At 35.1% G+C, this 19,847-nt stretch overlaps 1 protein-coding gene across 2 annotated transcripts in view; it reads left to right on the forward strand.

Moving 5' to 3' along the window:
• CNTNAP4 (contactin associated protein family member 4) overlaps nt 1–19,847 on the forward strand; it is a 251,849-nt gene that overhangs the window by 43,923 nt on the left and 188,079 nt on the right. For both annotated transcript variants that reach the window (XM_086630066.1, XM_086630065.1), the window contains exon 2: nt 2,923–3,033. In XM_086630066.1, the coding sequence (XP_086486192.1) occupies nt 2,923–3,033 (111 nt within the window). The remainder of the gene's footprint in view (nt 1–2,922; nt 3,034–19,847) is intronic.

A 19,847-nucleotide genomic window follows, 5' to 3' on the forward strand; every position in this document is an offset into this window, starting at 1 on the left:
AATGTCTTGCACTGTTGGATTTTGGAAAACATCTTGTTCAACTGTTTATGGAACTTTTACTACAAATTGAGATTGACATAAATTATTATGGGATGAATACTATACAGGTAGTCAATGAGTTCTTGTGGAAATCTCTCAAAGCTATGTATGAGTTTCACAGACATATGTGTATTAGACCATCTAGACAGAACGATGCAGTACCATTGATTCCTTTCTAACTTGTACATTAGGAGGAAAAAAGGTGAAAAATGTAGTCAGCAGAAACAAATCATAAAAAGACAACTGTCTCATCCATCCAGTGGAAATATTTTTTTTTCCCTTCTGAATCAAAAAAATTGTGAAAACTTAGACAGACCCAGAGGTGGTGTAAAAATAGCCTTTCAGCTGTTGTTAATCTGCTACTGCTTGTAAGTATTAATCACATAGTCTTATTCCCATTGATTCATTTTATAGCACATGCCACTCCACCTGAAAAGCAAAGCTTAAAATATGATGCATATAAAAGTGATGAGACATTCTACTGCATCCAGCTCTGGAGTCCTCAGTACAGGAAAGACATAGATCTGTTCGAGTGGGTGCAGAGGAGTGCCATAAATATCAGAGGGATGGAGGGATGGAACACCTGTCCTATGAGGAAAGGTTGAGAGAGTTGAGGTTGTTCAGCCTGGAGGAGAGAAATACCTTATTGCCACCTTTCAGTACTTAAAGAGGGTAAAGAAAGATGGAGACACACTTTTTAGTAGAGGTTGTTGTGATAGAACAAGGAGCAATGGTTTTAAACTAAAATTTAAATTTAGATTCAGACTAGATATAAGGAAGAAATTTTTTTACGATGAGGGTTTTGAAACATTGGAATAGGTTGCCTATAGAGGTGGTAGATGTCACATCCCTGAACAGATGACCTTTAAAGAGCTTTTCCAACACAAACAATTCTGTGATTCTATGATTCTATGGTTCTAGATCCCATACATAGATTTTGGGGAAAATGCCTTTCTCTTAACTTTCATCTCAATATCTATTCTAACAGTGTAGGCTTTGACAGCAGAAAAAGGATCAGTGGCACTTGAAATGCTTCCTTGCATCAGCAGTGTAAGTAGCTCTTGGTGTGATACAGAGCAGCATCATACTCTTTCTGGTGTAATTTATGACCAATAAATTCTTTTTATTTTCTGTGCTGCTAAGAAACCTATCACTAATGAGCTCCTTTTCCAAGACTTGCCAGTGCAATGCATTTGCTTGTAAGATGAAATCTTGTTTCCCTTAGTTCTGTTCTTCTTCTGTGCTTAGCTGTTGGACGGTTTGTCCCAAGTTAACACAGCCTCTTTCACCATTATAAATCTACTCTGTGGATAATGAAGTGGAAAATGAGCTTGCAGTTAGACAGTGAAGAGTAGTTCTATAATTTTGCAGTTTGTATTATAAAAGGCTAGAACAGGAAATAAACTTATGAAAGTAAATGATTTTATTTGTTTCTTTCACATGAGTGAGGTACTCTGAATTTAGTAGAAGTATGGTATATGCGAGCTTATCAAGAGGAAGTAATATATCTTCTTATTTGTAGTGACTGGATATTATTTATGGCATTTGACAGAACTTCCAACTGTGGCAGTCATGATCAGTATCAATCCTTCTCTTTAAGAAGAGTTTTGCTTAAAGAACCAAATGAAGCAAACAAAACCAGAAATTTAATCTTTGAAGGTGATCAAAAAATCCCCTTAAGACATTGATATAAAAGTCTCACTCATTAGAAATATCCATAATTTTTGAGAAGAAAAAATTATCCCTCAGTCAGGAAAAGATTTTATATAATTAATATTCATGATTTTCATAGTAAAATCTGGTATACAAATAGAAAGATTAGAAGAAGAAGAGCTCATCCATGACTTCTCACATATCAATTGCATCCAGAGAATGTTTTTCCTAAAACCAACTATTTCATAAAGGTTAATAGTTTACATAATTTCCTCTCGTTTTCTAAGCAGATGCCTTCACAGTTTAGCTAGGGAACGACTTGCTTACACTTCTAGTGTTTTAAAGTCAGTTTTCTTTCAGCTAAAACTAGAATAGATATTGATTCTCCGTTTATATTTTGCAAATTTAAATGGAGAATGAACACATGCCCTGTATAGCAATTGAGCTGTAGAGGCATTTAACATCCAAAGTATTGATTAGCATTTGCTTGCTCATGCACCATTGATTGTGAGCTGCAGTTAAGTCTCCTTTTTTGAAACACGCAGGTTTCATTCTGTACGATGTTAGGCCTTGCATACTAATAACTGTGCAATAATGATTTTGTGCTGTGTCTTTATCAAACATGCATACCATTGGTAAAGCAAAAGATTTTCCATTTTGTCATTCTTATAGTGGTTAAAATGGATGAGATTATTTTTTATTTCATTCGGTTTGGGTTTTGGGGTTGTTTTTTCTGTCTTTTTTTGTTTGTTTGTTTGTTTTAAGAAATAGCTGTATTTAATGTGATGGATATTAAATGTGATTACATAAAACTGTGCTGGCATCAGGTCTAAAGAAAATAAAGAGCATATGCTGAGGTAGTAGCTTCATGCTAGAACCAGGACTAGAAGGCGTCAGTTGCTATCCATGTAAATGGTAGTGAGCTGCGAACCATTTATCAGTAATCTCAGAAGTTAGGTTAGAAGTGGATGAGTATAGCCAGTTGAAGAACATAATAAATTATACCCTGGTAGTCTCAAGAAATACAGAGTTAAAAAAAAAAAGCAAAAAAAAAAAAGTGCTGCCTCAGTACTGATACATTTACATATATTAGAGCAAGAGGGAATATTTAGGGATTGCTACTCTCTGATACAGGGTTGATTCGGATATTTTTCTAGTGTTCTCTTTGGTTACAGTTCCAGTAAGTGGTGTTTCTTGTATTAACATGCTTGTGATCTTTTTTAATGGCAGATAATTGTGATGACCATTTGGTGTCTGCGTTGCCTCAGTCATCATTCAGCAGTTCATCAGAGCTGTCTAGTAGCCACAGCCCTGGATTTGCAAGGCTTAATCGAAGAGAAGGTGAGTGCATTTTATTGTTTGATCGATGTTATTTTTTTACAAATTTTTAAGCATTTCTGTATCTGTGTACAATGTTGAAATAATGCACGATGAGCATATTCTTGGTTATTTGGGATGGAAAGAGTTACATTTGTTGTTTTAAGGAGAGTGGGAGCTTAAAACAATCTCAAAGAATTCACTTTGCCATATAGAGTAAGTTTTTTTGTGGTGAAATTATACATTCAGACACTTGTGAATCTTTTACAAATTTTAGTGTAAAGGATTCATCTTGACTGAAACAAAAATCTTCATGAGATTTTTCAGCAAAAAATGTAGACAGCATTGGACATATATTTTTACCTATTTCTAAATTAAAATTTAAATTGATTTTGTCTCTTAATAAGACAATGTGCTGGGTTTACAGGAGGGGCTGCAGAAGTGGCCCCTGTAAGTACCTGTGAAAAGCTGAATGTGCTGGCTTTATGTGATGGGATTTGGTAGCACGGGAGAGGCTGCGGAAACGGCCCCAGTAAGTAGCTGTGAAAAGCTTCCCCGGCTCCAAAACCAGTCGCACCGACCTCTGGCCAGGTAAGACCCTTCCCATCTCCTCAGGCCAGGGCTGAGCCATCAGTGCCTCTGCAAATGTCATATTTAAGATGGGGACAAAGGAGCTCGAGGGAGGCTGAACCTCCACTGAAGAGAGGGAGAGGCAGGGAACTGCCACTGGAGATGGCTGCAGCAGAATGTCTTGGAGAAATCCAAAGTGCTCCACTCCCAGGGCACCTGCTGGGAGGAGTTCATCCTGCCGGGACTGCTGAGGTTTGTCGAGAAGACTGAGACCTGAGAGAAACAGCTACGCAGACACCAAGAACAGTGCCGATGAAGCCGGAGGAGGTGTGCTGGAGCTGAGATTCCCCTGCAGCCAGTGGTGAGACAGCAGTGACCCCCCCCTGCAGCCTGTGGACGTTAACAGTGGAGCAGAGATCCGCCCACAGCTCTTGGAGAACCCCATGCTGGAGCAGAAATGCCTGTGCCTGAAGGGAGTCGTAGAGAATGGTCTCTGAGCTGCTGGAGGCTGACGACGAGGTGGAGAGGCATCTGAAGCCTGTGGTGAACCCCACACCAAAGTGGGTGGCAGCTCCCTAAGAAGCTGTGACTTCTTCCATGGGGAAGAAGCCTGCACTGAAGCAATCTGATGGGTAGGGATTGAATCCTGCGGGAAGGACTCATGTTGGAGAAGTCTGTGGACTGTCCTGTGAGGAGGGGATCCCCTGGGCAGGGGAAGAGATTGTGAGGAGCCCTCCTCCTTTAAGAAAGGAGTGGCAGAAACTGTGTGATGAACTGACCTGCAACACCCGCCATTCCCTGTTCCCCTGCTCCACTGGGGGAGGATGTAGAGCCTGGAAGAAGGGAGGGGTGGAGGGAAGGTATTTTTGAGATCTGGCTTCTTTTCTTGTTATCTTCTCTGAATGAGCCGTAAACAAATTAAATTGATTTGTCCCCAAACTGAGTCCATTTTTCCTGGGGCCATGGCTGATGGGTGATCCTCCCTGTTCTTTTCTCGACCCTCAAGTCTTCTGTTACATTTTTTTTGTCCTCTCCACCTGACTGAGTGAGAGGAGTGAGTGAGCAAGCGACCTCGTTGTGGCTTAGCTACTAGCTGGGCCAAACCACGCCAGTCCATAATATAATAAACAATCTCTTTTCTCATAGAGGACAAATAAAGGATGTTTAAACATATGAATGTCATTGTACATCGTTTTGTAAGGAAATAGGGGTAAATGCAGATTTCATTTGGAAAGACAGGATCAGATATTCAGGAAATATTTTTGAGAAACTGTTTTCTCTTTTGTCTGGTAATTTAAAATATTGATTATTATAATTTTATTTCTTCACTGAGCCTAATATTTTATTATACATATTCAGTGACACTGTGGTAAACTACATAACTGGTATATGGTCCAAATTTTTGCTGAAGTGAAGGAAATTTGCCTGTTAGGTTATTTATGTTATACCTCTACGTTATTCTTCTGAAAGCTCTGTATCATATCCAGTTTTCTTTGCTATACTAATTAAGCATACATTTTCAGTCTTTTTGGTCAATTATGGGACACTTTCTTCTTTAAAATGCAATTAAACTTTGATAGTATTGTTGGTTTTGTCTTTTCTGACATGTAGCTAAAAGCTTTAAACACTTGTGTGTATGTCAGAAGATATGTTGATTACCCATTTTACCTGAAGTTTAGTGGTAATTCAGGTTTTATTTTGTATCAAGGATGCTAAAGGAATAAGAAATTATGAATTTCTTTTAATTGCTGTAAACGTATTTTCTGTTCCTAATAACAACAGTCTTATTATATTTTTCGTGCAAAGCACATCTCTTCTGAAGCTTTTTGACAGTATCTGTTAGATTATACAAAATCTTAAAAAAGAAGAATAGAACCTGTCAAGAGAATCACATTAGACTTTGTGCCATGTTGTGGCCTATCTTTAATAAGGGGACATAATGTAAAAATTATGTTAGAAAGTTATGTTAAATTTATATATGAAAGTACATTCAACATTAAAAACATAAAAATTAACTTTGAAATATCGAGAAATCTCAGTCATCAGCCTCATTAGGCAAGTATCCAGGAGCTCAGTCATTCCTGTCAAAAATATACTTGAGGTAATTTTTCTTCTTTTTTTCCCCTGTCTATCAGCAATTTTTTGGTCTTAATATCACAGTGTTAATGCTAAGGAGGAATAAATATCTTTAGGAAGGATTTTATTAAAATGTGGAAATAAGGTGTTATTGGAAAATAAAATCCCACTTATTGAGATACCTAAAAATAATACTCTCTTTTAAAATTGTGACTTTAAAAACAGCTAACATCTGGATTGAAATGAAATCAGTTTAGATATCCAAGATCATATGTTACTGTTTCAAATCATCTTTGTCTGGTATATGTAAACCAACCACAATCCACAGTGCATTCTAAGTTCGAGACAGTTACAAAGCTCAACTTCACACTCATTGGGACCACACAGTGGCTGGAGCCACTATGTAGGCCTACGGAAGAAAGAGCTACTATAGACAATGACTTCTCATTAATTGTTACCCATGAAGAAGCAAGAAAGAAACCGATTCAAAGGTGTCCTGGGAGACCTCAAAGAGATATTGTGTGTTAGGTCACAGTCTAATCTTAATAATTCAGCATTAGTACAGACAATGAGTTGTTTAAAGCCATTCAAATCCATTAATTTCCCCTTATATATTTTATTATTAGATTTTGCATCAATGCATGTAATTAAGAAGTATGTAAATTAAATTTTAAAAATAGTTTGCACTGCCCAAAACATTTCCATTCTTGGATCTCTGTGATTTACTGGACCATTTGAAATATACTGATAGATAGAAACTCCATAGTGAAGAACATATATCCCAATCTATTTCATTATCCTAGTGTACAAATTTGATAAGCATAAACTCCTGTTATGAACAAAGTTGTGATATTATTGATGACACCAAGATGCGCAGTGTTGTGGACATGCTGGAGGGAAGGGATGGCATCCAGAGGGACCTTTACAGGCTGGAGAGGTGGGCCTGTGAGAACCCCATGAAGTTCAACAAGGCCAAGTGCAAGGTCCTGCACATGGGTCAGGGCAATCTGAAGCACAAATACAGGCTGGGCAGAGAATGGATTGAGAGCAGCCCTGAAGAAAAGGACTTGGGAGTGCTGTTTGATGAGAAGCTCAACATGAGCCAGCAATGTGCGCTGGCAGCCCAGAAAGCCAACCATATCCGGGGCTGCATCAAAAGAAGCGTGGCCAGTGGTTTGAGAGAGGGGATTCTGCCCATCTACTCTGCTGTTGTGAGACCCACTTAGAATACTGCGTTCAGCTCTGGAGTCCCCAACAAAAGAAGGACATGGAGATGCTGGAGCGGGTCCAGAGCAGGGCCACGAAGATGATCTGAGGGCTGGAGCACCTCTGCTATGAAGACAGGCTGAGAGAGTTGGGGCTGTTCAGCCTGAAGAAGAGAAGGCTCCGGGGTGATCTTATAGCAGCTTTCCAGTACCTAAAGGGAGCCTACAGGAAAGCTGGAGAGGGACTTTTTACAAGGGCATGTAGTGATAGGACAAGGAGCAAAGGATTTAAACTGAAAGAGGGCAGATTTAGATTAGATATAAGGAAGAAATTTTTTACATTGAGGGTAGTGAGGCAGTGGAACAGGTTGCCCAGAGAAGTTGTGGATGCCCCATCCCTGGAAGCGTTCAAGGCCAGGTTGGATGAGGCTTTGGGCAACCTGGTGTAGTGGAGGGTTTCCCTGCCCATGGCAGGGGAGTTGGAACTAGATGATCTTTGAGGTCCCTTCCAACCCTAACCATTCTATGATTCTATGATTAAGGAAAATTACATATTGTGGAAGGACTTGCCTTGATTTGAAATGATATGCACTCTTAGAATCTTAGCTAACACGAATTCTCATCGAAGAGTGTATTGATCTTCCCAAAAATGTGCATTTAAAAATGTTATCCATTTCATTCTTTTCATGTTCCATGAAGTTTTTTGTACCATGTTAGCGTGCATTTTTTAGATTTATCAGTTCCTTCACATTGCCCTGTAGTGTGTACACACATTAGGAATGCTCATAGCTTTATGTCTAGTGTCTTTCCATTTCATGTAGGTACAAAGCAGCAGGTTGCCTAATTAGAAGAGGTTGCTACCTCTCTGCCTTCTCATTCTGTGTACCTCAGATTTACAGTATTCAACAAGATAGACATTTGTATGTCTTACTCATTTGCTGTGTTTAAATATTTTGTTAGTTTAATAACTTATGACCAGGCTGTTGGTAAGGTACCTTTTAATTGATTCATTCAGACATAATTCTATAAATTTGTGTAGATGAGGTGAATGAAATATTTCTTTAGTCTTCAATAAATTAATCTTAAATAAATTAGTCTTAGCAGATTTTCTTTTGTTTTCAGTCAGAGTAGAGACTCAGTACTTGCTATGGAACAAGGAATACATTTTCTGTATTGAATCTGTATTTAACTCTTTTCTGTGAATTTTGAAGGGAGAACTTGACTATGTTTGTAGGTGTATATACACAAAGGTTTCATTTCGGTGAAACAAAGCAAGTCATTATACATATATGGTTATAAACAAACCCGTTTAGTCACACGATAAATGATTATTAAAAGATATAGTTATGAAAAAGTAGATGATCTGTTATTAGGTGAATATGACTTGGATTGCTGTGTCGTCAGTGTTCTCATGGACACAAGGAACACATTACAGTTTCAAAATAAATTGTCTGCTAATTGCAAATGGGTTTCCTTTAACATAGATAATTCTCTACATTGAATAAAAACAAATCATTTATTCAGCCAAAGTTAGGGTTTGGGAGTGACTGTGTGACCTTTTAACACTCAACTTAGACAAGTAGATCATGATCCTAGTCCAGTAATATATTTGGTTCTTAAAATGCCAGAATTAGCTAAAACTGAACACAATTTAGATAGGAAAAGCTACAGTGTTTTTACAAAAATAACTTAGGAGTCAAATTGCTGTCATTCATCAGTAAAGAAAGAAAACAAATACGCGTATAAACCTACATACTTTCAACTGGCAAAGAAAGAGTAGAAACTAGCAGGAAATTTATCAGGAATATGAGAAGTTGCACTGAAAGAGGGAATAGTTCTTTAACCATATAGCTTTGTGTTTACTAAATGTAGAAAATTAATAGAATAAGTTAAAGGAATTGAGGATAAAGTGGTATAGTTCAAAAAACAATACAGCATGGAGTCTAAATGAAAACACAAAAAAACAGTGACTGTAGAGAAAGATTAGTGAAACAGCTAACTGTGATTATGTTCAACTCTGCGTAAAGGAATAGGATAATGTGGTTGAACTAGATGATGGCAAAAACTTGTTTCTGTCCATTAGCAGCTAAGGAAAGTAATAACACCTAGGAATAACTTGTTTAATGTTCTCCCAACTTTTAGTTATTATTGGTGCACTGGTTTCCATTCAATACTAAAGCATAGCCAAAGAATACTCCCACTACCTGCTAAAGTAGTTATTCTGATATCAGCACTGCTTGCAATAATGGAAAAGTAGATAGAAGTCAAGTAACAAGAATTAAGTGAAAAAGCCAAACACTAATAACAGTCAAATATTTTTAATGGAAATATAAATCTTATAAAAGACTGATTTAATTATTTGAGGTTAGTAGACATAAATGCAGAGGTTAAATGCATGTGGGATTTTATAGACCTTTGGTCTAATATTGCACGGCTTTCTGATTTTAAATAATAGTACAATATCGATACAGTCTAAATTAAATGGATTAACACCTAGCTGATAGATCTCAAAAACTGTTTATCATTACTGTGTAAAGGTATTTCCACAGAAGTTCAGAGTAAACTCAAAGGTCAACTCTGTTCAATACTTCTGTTAATTATATACAAGTAAACACAAATAATTTATGATGAAATATGTAAATGACATGAAGATTGGTGAAACAGTAAATAATCATGACAAAGCAATTATGTAGAGATATGGTAATAAATTTACCTATTGAAACAAGCACTTTAACAGAGTGAGTTATAAAGTGTTTAAAAGAAAGAATGGAGGTCATACTTATCAAATAGGAAGTGTTTCCTCCAAAGCTATGACTCTGAAATTAATCTGGGAGATGAGCTGAATTAATAATTCACCATTATCTCTTTAGCATGTTCCCTAGGAAAAAGAAATAATGAATCTTTTGTATATATAAACAGAAAAAAAGAGCTCTTACTGCTCGTATAAATATATACTTTACCACTGAACTGTGTTGTAAAATTCTGAATCCTGAAAAGCTTGTTGAAAAACTAGGCTGTTTTTTTATGCTGGTTCCACCACTGTGAATAGGTGATGCAAAAAAAAATGTTTAGGGGAGTGCTTTTTTTAAATGTGGCTTTCCACATGAAGCTAAAATAAACAAAAAGGAAAAAAACACACCCCAAACCCAAAAAACTAACAAGAAAAGAAACAAAGAACATCCTGATTAAGCTCTCAGATACGCAGAAGTCTTGAAAAAGGCAGATGGGGACAGAAGCATTTAAAGATTTGTATGTATTAAAAGTAGGCACTTTGTCCGAAGGAGAGTCCTTCCTCCCTCCCTTCCTTCCTCCCTTCCTTCCTCCCTTCCTTCCTTCCTTCCTTCCTTCCTCCCTTCCTTCCTCCCTTCCTTCCTTCCTTCCTTCCTTCCTTCCTTCCTTTCTTCCTTCCTTCCTTCCTTCCTTCCTTCCTTCCTCCCTTCCTTCCCCCCTTCCTTCCTTCCTTCCTTCCTTCCTTCCTTCCTTCCTTCCTTCCTTCCTTCCTTCCTTCCTTCCTTCCTTCCTTCCTTCCTTCCTTCCTTCCTTCCTTCCTTCCTTCCTTCCTTCCTTCCTTCCTTCCTTCCTTCCTTCCTTCCTTCCTTCCTTCCTTCCTCCCTTCCTTCCTCCCTTCCTTCCTCCCTTCCTTCCTTCCTTCCTTCCTTCCTTCCTTCCTTCCTTCCTTCCTTCCTTCCTTCCTTCCTTCCTTCCTTCCTTCCTTCCTTCCTTCCTTCCTTCCTTCCTTCCTTCCTTCCTTCCTTCCTTCCTTCCTTCCTTCCTTCCTTCCTTTCTCTCTTCCTTCCTTCCTTCCTTCCTTTCTCTCTTCCTTTCTTCCTTTCTTCCTTTCTTCCTTTCTTCCTTTCTTCCTTTCTTCCTTCCTTTCTTCCTTTCTTCCTTCCTTTCTTCCTTTCCTCTCCATAAAATAGATAGATAACACATGCTTCTTTATAGGAAGAAATGAGGCATCCCAAAAGAAGGGAAAAAATGGCCAATATCTAACCTGGGACATGAGGGATGTGCCTCTGTTCATTGATGCTAATAATTTTCATGATGAATAGTCGGCTGAAGTTTGGCACTACAGACCATCTGTTCCATCTGCAAATATAAAAGATTTCTTGACATATTATCTGCCAACCATGATCTGTGGAAAAGCCTTCCGCCAGACAGAAGAAGAAGGTTATGTCATTGTTGGGGTCAAAGTCTTCTAGTTTTGTCTGTAGCAGGATCAATATTTCAAACCAGTCGTATATATTCAAAGTCCTCTCATTAACCATTCCAGTCCCACTGGAAAAGATTTATTAATGAGACTGTGAACCCAATGATTCAGGCCTTCGTTTGAATTAATGAACTTTTGAAACTTTACAGGTAAAAAGTTAAGAAGATGGTTTCTCTACAAGAGTACAAATACCGTTGATATTGGGGCAGTTGAGTGAGCTGGACAGGAATTTGGCTGTGATTGCCTTGTCCCATATTCACATGCAATTACTTGATTAGAATATGACAGAAGAAAATTGAATATAGATGCTGTTAAGTAGCCAAAAAATTTGACTTATAGCTTTCTCTTTCCCTAAGCAGGAAGAAACCCATGTATTTTAATTATGTTGTCAGTTTACATTGCCAGATTTTCAGAAGCTGCCTGGAAACTTGAAAGTATTAACAGCTACCAGATCTATTTTTCCTCTCGTGTATATGGAACTTCTTTGTCTTTTTCATTAATCTTTGCCCAACCAGTTCACTGAATATCAAATACACATTATTGCACTTTTTTTTTTAGTAGAAAGAACGTTTGAAGGATAGTTTATTCAAAATAGTACTGTAAACTCCATCTTTCCACTTTTTTTGATATTTATACATATCAAACACTATGGTTTAATCACTTTTTGAGAACTTGCACTAAGTAGGTCAAAACGGATAAATGAATTCTATCAGTAATTAAAGAAAACATCAAGGAAACAACTGCAGAAAAAGATACATGTTTCACATAATAATAAGAAAGGTCTATTTTCAGTATTATTATTATTTTTTTAATAGGAAATAGTTTAACCTGCATAATCTAATGCTAAAAATTAGAATAAAAAAGCAGAGAATTTAAAAAAACTTAATAGCAGCTGGCTTTGTTAGTCACCAAAATATGGTTAGAAAGAACTTACTCTCGCCATTTCATTAGAATGCAGATAAAATTCATTAAAGCTGATATTTTACCTTGGTACAATCAATAAGAAAATGAAGCTAGAATTAAAAATATCCCATCTGACGGTAATCATGTGCTTTTATAAATAAACAAATCTAAGTTGATCCAGTTAATATCATGACTTAGATTTTTATGACTTACCTGACTTCAATGCATGTGTTGGGAAAAAGGTAAAAAGTTACAATTTAAATCTTTTATTTTTAAACCAAAAAAAATAGGCAATAGCTAAAATGACATGCATAAAAGACCAGACGATGCGTACTGCTGTGTTGTCAGTGAAATTCCTGTGTCATACAGTTTCTGAGGAATAAATAATAGATTATTATTTTTTCCTTAACTATTGCAATAATTAGAGCTTTCATTGAGAACATCACCATCAATCTCTCAGCACATTAATTTTGAATATTTTTTTATTACCATTTTACAGCTTCACTTTTTTCTATAGAAAATATTTTTAACGCCTGTTTCAAAGACATAAATAAAATAGGTGGGCACATACTAAAGTTGTATATTGTATTGGAGATGCACTGTAAGTTTTAAGAAATTATCGAGTTTACATCAGTTTCAGTGAAGGCAGGATTTGAAGCAGTAGCATTTCATTCATGCCTAAAGTTAAACTTATATTGGTTTTGTTTTTCCTTGTTGTGGGTTTGTGTCTGTGTGGTGTGATTCTGATATTGCTAAAGGTTATATGAGAAGAAAGGAAGGAAGGAAGGAAGGAAGGAAGGAAGGAAGGAAGGAAGGAAGGAAGGAAGGAAGGAAGGAAGGAAGGAAGGAAGGAAGGAAGGAAGGAAGGAAGGAAGGAAGGAAGGAAGGAAAAGGAGAGCAAGAACTCGAGAAAGAAAAAGAGAGACAGAAAGAAAGAAAGAAAGAAAGAAAGAGAAGTAAATTGCTCCTAAGTAGAGTAAGTAAGTAAATAGGATAAAATATTTACAAATATATTAAATATTTTAAATATTTACAGAGTATTGTGCTTTCATGAACATTTATGAGGAGTTAGGAATATTCATACAGTTATTTCCAGAAACCAAATTCCAGCTTTGTCATCAAAATCCTTTCAAGCATAATAAAGCATAACAAAAGGTTTCAACTAGAGCTATTTCATGTGTGAGAGAATCTGTGGAATACCAAATTCAAATTATGGTAAAATGTACAGAAGAACCAAGGAAATGATAATAAGAGTATTTTATTGCTGAGATTGTTTGGGACTGTTTTTCTACCTGAAATATAGCTGTGAGAATAGAAAAAACTGATAACAATTTTTGCAAAAGATTGTGCAGAATGACAATATTCAAATATTTCTAGAAGCAAACTTGAACTGACTCAGAGTAAGATCAAACAGAAATTTACTTCAGAAATCAAATTTACCACAACTTATGTATGTTATCACCTTTGTTAATATAACAAAAAATAGAAATCTTGATCTATATATATTCATATTTTGGGTCTTGATAACTTTAAATAATATCTTTTTGAAATCTTAGATAAAGGCTGAATTTTCCAATATTTGAATCAATGTGGTGTCTTTTAGAGAGTCATAATAGAATTTGGCTACCAAACCTGCTTTGCAGTAATAAATAATTTAGGATCAGGCTTCCTTTGATATTTTGAGGAATGGAAATATAGATCGTTAAATGCTGATGAATCTGATTTTCGTCAAATTTTTCCTTTCATGTTCAAGATGGAAGGGAGGAGTGGATTTTTTTGGCTGACAATTCAAAAGCACTCAAAAGCATTCACCTTTTGCTATGAGGGCCAAGATCAGAGATTTTGCACAATTTCTTAAATTTAAAAAGTTTGGAAAATTTTCCAAATTATTTATATTGGCTAATTTCAGTTGCAGAGCAAAACAAATTTGAGTGTATTCAATTCCTGGTTTTTAAGAATTCTTAATTTTTCAGTTCTACAGGAAATTAATATAAAAATATAAAACACTTCTTCCTACCACACTCTTACAAAAATTCAGACTTTAATTTGAGAAAAGATTGGTCTCTTGCCATGTCCTTTAAAATATTTTTTCTCACTCCATTGGTGCTTAAGTATACTGACATGTGCTTTCTGTAATATGGTCCTACTCATGCTGCCATTGCACCAGAGCAGTACTGCCATACCAGCTTGGCTGGATGGAGAGCTCAGAATTCCTAGGATAAATAATCTCAAAACCCTACAAAACAGTGGAATTCTCATTAATGTCTTAATCACCATTTCCACCAGTGTCTGATAGGCAGGTAATTCAAATAAATACAATCATAACATTTATAATATTGTGTTATAATTATTATATTACAGTCTATGCTACATCTTTAGACATATCAAATATGCAGAAAATCTTATACTAAACCATTTCAGAAAATAACATGTAAGAGCTGAAAGTAGATTTGACACATATGAAACTTATGTTTCTGGGAAATAAACAGACTCCTCATGTTAAATTTACTAGTATCTGAAGTAGGACTAACTGGAGGAAGCTGACTTTGACTTGACTTTGTTTCATCTTTTTGCTATAGAAGTGAATTGAAATAACTTATCCATTAATGGGATTTTATTTTAAAGGTTTTAAATCAAATCCAATATTAAAGACAGACATAGTATTAAATAATAGCTTAAACACACAGGTATATTAGATAATGACATTATGTATGCAAAATGCCTATTTATATTTTCATTCACTGTTTAAACTTTCTGTCACAATCTGATCCTGCTCAGGAAACAAATAACTAAAGACAGTATTTAAAGTGAGATTGACAGTGAAATCCTATTGCTTAGCAGTTTTGAATAAATTTCATTGTCTCCTGGCAAGCTGAATAACAGCAGTCTACCAGTCATATATCCTTTCGGTTTTCTCCCAAAACAGAAATTATACTCTAGATGAATAATTTTCAGTTACAAGTTGTTGTATGTAAAAAGTCAGGCAGAGAATTAGTGTTAGATCATGAAAATTAGTGTGAAATAAAACCATTAGGTTATATTTGGTACTATATAACCTTCATATATCCAGTGAACAATGAAATCTATCTATGGCTCCTCAATCAAATCTGCTCTTGTCTGGGACTTCACTGATAACTAGCCACATTATAATATACGATTTGGATGTAGTTAATGGAAACAGGGCCTAACAAAAGTTTCAGCTATACAGAGCAGCATATAACAACACATTAACATTGTTGGAATTAATTCCATTCATTGCCCCTGGTATAAACATCACACAAAACTGCTACAGTCCACCTTTGACCAACTAAGCTTGCAAGATAACTGTGTGGACTTGACTTTATGATTTTCTTGAACTGCAGTGAGGTTGTTCCCATAACTCCTCCCAGTGATTGAAATCAGGAGAAAAGAGTCAAGTAGCTCCATCAGCAGAATTATTGATGTACAAACAGAGTGGTAATTTGTTTTATCGGGTTTTTTAAGCCAGTTAAGCTGGTATGATGGTAGATAGCGAGGTACAGTTGAGTAGAATCAATTTGAACGTAATCAGTAGAACTCTTCATGAAGATTTTTTTTACTCCTTTCTAGAAGTAGACTTTTTAGAGGCTTATCTGCCTACCACTTCATTTTTCTCTGTCTATTTAACACAAATAAGAATCCCATTAAAAGTTTAGTAATACACAATTCAGTATTATGTATTTTTATGTATTAAGATCATTTAGGAATCAACAGATTGTAATACATCTTAAAATTAATATTCATGTCATTTGCAGGACAAAATTAGTTAGTTAGTTAGTTAGTTACCTTCTACATTTAAATAATTTATGTTCATGTGGATACTCCGCAAAGCCTTCACCTGTGTGTTCTCTTTATCTTTTCTCATCTTTTAAACAAAGGATAAAAAAGAACCTAAAATTTCCATAAATATCATGGCAAGTCAGCTGTTTTATACAATTTTGTAGTTTTTACAGTCCTCCTTCTATGCTAAATATTAGAGACCTAAGTCGCAGTGTTATGAAGGTTCTAGAAATTAAGTAATTTATTTAGTATGCTTTCTGTTGTGGTCTCTTCCTAGTGTCACACTGGTACTTGATACCAGTTAGCATGAAATGTAAACTTGGCCTTTGCTTCTTATATTGTAAATTATAGCTCATGAGTCACGTTAAATGAAAGTAAAAGGTCATCAGTAAATTAAGCTGCTCAGTCTTCACTTGTTCAGGGTAAAAAAATTCTCTTCCTTTATATAACGCATGAAGCTATCTAGGGTACCAACACTATTGCTTTTTTGTTCCTATTAAGAATAATTTTTCTAGATTTTGGGCGGATTTTTTTTTTTTAGGGGGTGGGGGGCGTGAGGGAGGGTAGAAAAGCCTTCCTTTCCTACCAATTAAAATAAAAAGTTATTCTTTGTTTTATACAGTCATTTACTCTGCATATTAACCTGATTTTCATTTTTCTTTTGACAACTGAAATACAGTTGTACATTAAGCCCCTCATGGCTGTGCCTAGAAAGCAAATAAAGGGTGTATTATTTACATTTATGCACAGGTTTCAGTTCAGCCTTTTTTGGAAGGAGTAGTTTGGGACTTTTTTAATGTCTAACATGAGCATTGCAGGAATGGAGTGATAGGCATTGCAAAAATCAACTCTGCAAATACTCTGAGGTCTGAAACCTTGTGTTCACAGTAAATTTATCGTATGTTGGGACTGATGTAGTCTCTAATCATTCAGTAGAGAATTAATTTGAACAGAAATGGTGCTGATACCAGAGATATCTGTGCATCACTGTACACTATGTTTGCTATCAGCCTGAAGCATGAATGGGTTGCAGGATGTCTCACTCACACATTATCCCTTGTGTCATTTGCATGACAACATAAAGAGATCATTGTTAAATAATCTGATATGCAAAGGAATAGGGAAAAAAAACCCACAACATTTTGGGATTCATAGTAATTCTACACTGTTAAGAAAAAAATTCACAAAAATATTGCCAAAAAGGATAATTTGAAATTAGTTGTTTTGAAATAGAAGATAAGCATAGAGAAATGCAATCCTAAATAATACTGTTCGGGGAAGTAGATGTAAATAAAACCCCAAAATTATAAAATCATTACCTACATTAACAAGTCCATCTCAAGAGAGTTTATTCATTGAGGTCAAACCTAATTAGTCATTCTCAGAATAATACAATGAACCTGGAAATTCAATAAGAATCCTTAAGCCTTTTTAATGTTTGAAATCCAAAACAGAATTCTGAGTTCATTATCTAAGAATCTTGTGAAAAATAGTTTTTAAAAAAGGTCGTGAAATACTAGTGTTAACTAAATCTCCTGGAAAGATAAGAAGCACTTAGTTAAGACCATTTGCATCCTTCCAGACAATTGTTTTTACTGCAAGGCTTAATCTTTGAAAAAGAACTCTGAAGACTGAAAAAATATATTTTACTCAACAGTGGCCAAGAGTGCTGGGGTTTATAATAAAAGAAATATCTTTACTCACTTCATCAACATTTATTTTTTATTGATAAATCAAAATAGTCTCTTATTTTAAAACTTCTTGAATGTAACAAAATACGTGCAGTACTGAAAACCCTGCAAGTGCGGGCAGTATATTACTATGCAAGTATAGATAATAAAATTTTGAAATGCAGATGGAATTTTAAATAGATAATTACTAGCTTTGATCAGGTATTGATTTAAAAATATCCACAATGAGACCTTCAGTGTTGCTAGCTGCAAGAAGAGAGACACAAGAGTGAGAATTTTAACACAAACACAATCCAGAACCCTTCGATGTGTATAGAGCTTTAAGCATCATTTCTGATTACAGTTGTTTAACTGCAGTAATACTGTGACATTCCATTGAAAATTCTGATTTTTTAAAAAGGAATGGTAAAGAATAATTGTAATGATTTAATAAACATATGTAAATAAGTGTTTAAAATAAACTTAATTCAAATCTTTTCAGTGTTATAGTTAATTTTATTTGTGTTTTGTGAGCAATGCATAAAAGTTGTGCTCATTATTTTTAGAAAGAAAGCAGACCAAGTCTGCCTTTGATACTAAATCCTTGAGCTATAGAAAGATGGATGTCTTTCTGATGGGAAATCAAAAGAGTCTATTGATTCTGAAGTGTAAATTGTCAAGAACAGACTGGCAGGAGCTCACTGATAAATCATTTTTCAGACAGCTCTTGATATTTCCACTTCTAACATTTTAAATGGGATTAAGCTGCCTCATGCCAAAGTGTACCTGATTTCTAAATATAGAATGAAGGGATGAAGCGGGATCTCCACTTTTGATGTTATTGAGAGAGATAAATAGATTTACATCTGGCAAGCACAACTCTTTATTTAAGGTTATTGTATGTTTGCACTTCTGAAATAAGATGTTTGCAGTTTAAGAGAATTTATAAAATCATTGAGTTTTCAGTTAAGCACAAAACCAAAATACGGGCCAAAAGTGAACTGTAGTCGCGTATGGATTCATCCTAAATGCAGGTGCTTAAAATAGTAAAAATATCCTAAATCAAACCAAAATCAGGACTGATTAGGGATGAGAAAGAACTGGAAAATATATCATTATTTACTGGAAATAATTGTCTTTTTTCTTATTTTGTTCCAGCTCTTTTTCCACAAAAGATTTTTCAAGAGATATGCAGTGGACCATTTGCGTGTCTTTCAATTTATCTTTACAATATTTTATATCCAAAAGCTTCAAGACATCTTATAAAAAGATTTTGATTAATGAGCCATGAAAGTTTAAATAGACATTTTAGCTTCATTAATCATAATAATTCCAAGCAAGTATGCAATGTTGTTTTGTTTAGTCTTTTGTTAAGATATTGTTTTATGTCTCTAGGTCTTCAGTATCTTCTCACAAGTAATCGCCTTGCTAACAGCTGTATATTCTTTTGTTTTTTTGCTAATAAATTTGGGACATATCACATTGCTAAAAATAGTATTGCATTCTGAAGAGACCTCTAGTCGACAAAAGAGATACCTCTTCCTCTTTAGAAACTAGTTGCCCTGGAATGAAATCAGTACTGGAAAAAAATCTTCCATTTCCTTAAACATTGATGACTTTACAATTTTTCGAAGCACAGCTATTATAGATAAACTATATTGATTTACTAAAATGTAAGTATTCTGACTTAGGCTTACAAAATTTAACACATCCATAACCACATATATTTCCATTTGATTAAGATGCCAATATTCAATAGAAAAATGAGTAAAAGTACTCTAAGCACTAACTATGTACGCCTCATATATAATCTAAAATACAATAAACCAGAACACGTTTTGGTTTTGTTATTGATTTTTAATGATGAATCAAGCTTCTTGTATTTTGAAGTAGTAATGCAATAGCTTTGTTTTCTGTGACATTCTGCTTTCTGCACTTACCCTCTAGCACTTAGCTATATTTAGGTATAAGGTCTTTTTCCAAAATTGAAAATTATTTGTTTGACTAGCCTGGACTACTCTTTTAAGTTACATTTTTTATTCCCTCTAATAGTCATAGCAGTAGTAGTTTTAAAATATATTTTGTAGGGAAATCACAGTCTCTAATAAGTAGTTTCTGTATATACTCACAGGACTAGCTACTAATTCACTGCAGAAGGCCAGCTGTCTACATTTAGTAAAAAGTCGACCTTGAAATTGGTAAGCTTACAAGAGTAGTCATGAAAGAGCGTCTCAGGCAAAAATGAAATGACCCGTTAAAATCATAGATTTCACAACTCATTACATTGTTGACTGTATTTCCTCAAGGGATTGTTTTGCTTTTTGGAGAACTAAGAAGGCTTGATTATTTTTCTAGCCTGTAGAAATATGGAAAAAACTTTCATCATTTATTTTTTATGAGATAGAA

This window comes from Tauraco erythrolophus, chromosome Z (genome assembly GCF_009769465.1).
Source record: "Tauraco erythrolophus isolate bTauEry1 chromosome Z, bTauEry1.pri, whole genome shotgun sequence".
Classification (NCBI taxonomy): Eukaryota; Metazoa; Chordata; class Aves; order Musophagiformes; family Musophagidae; genus Tauraco; species Tauraco erythrolophus.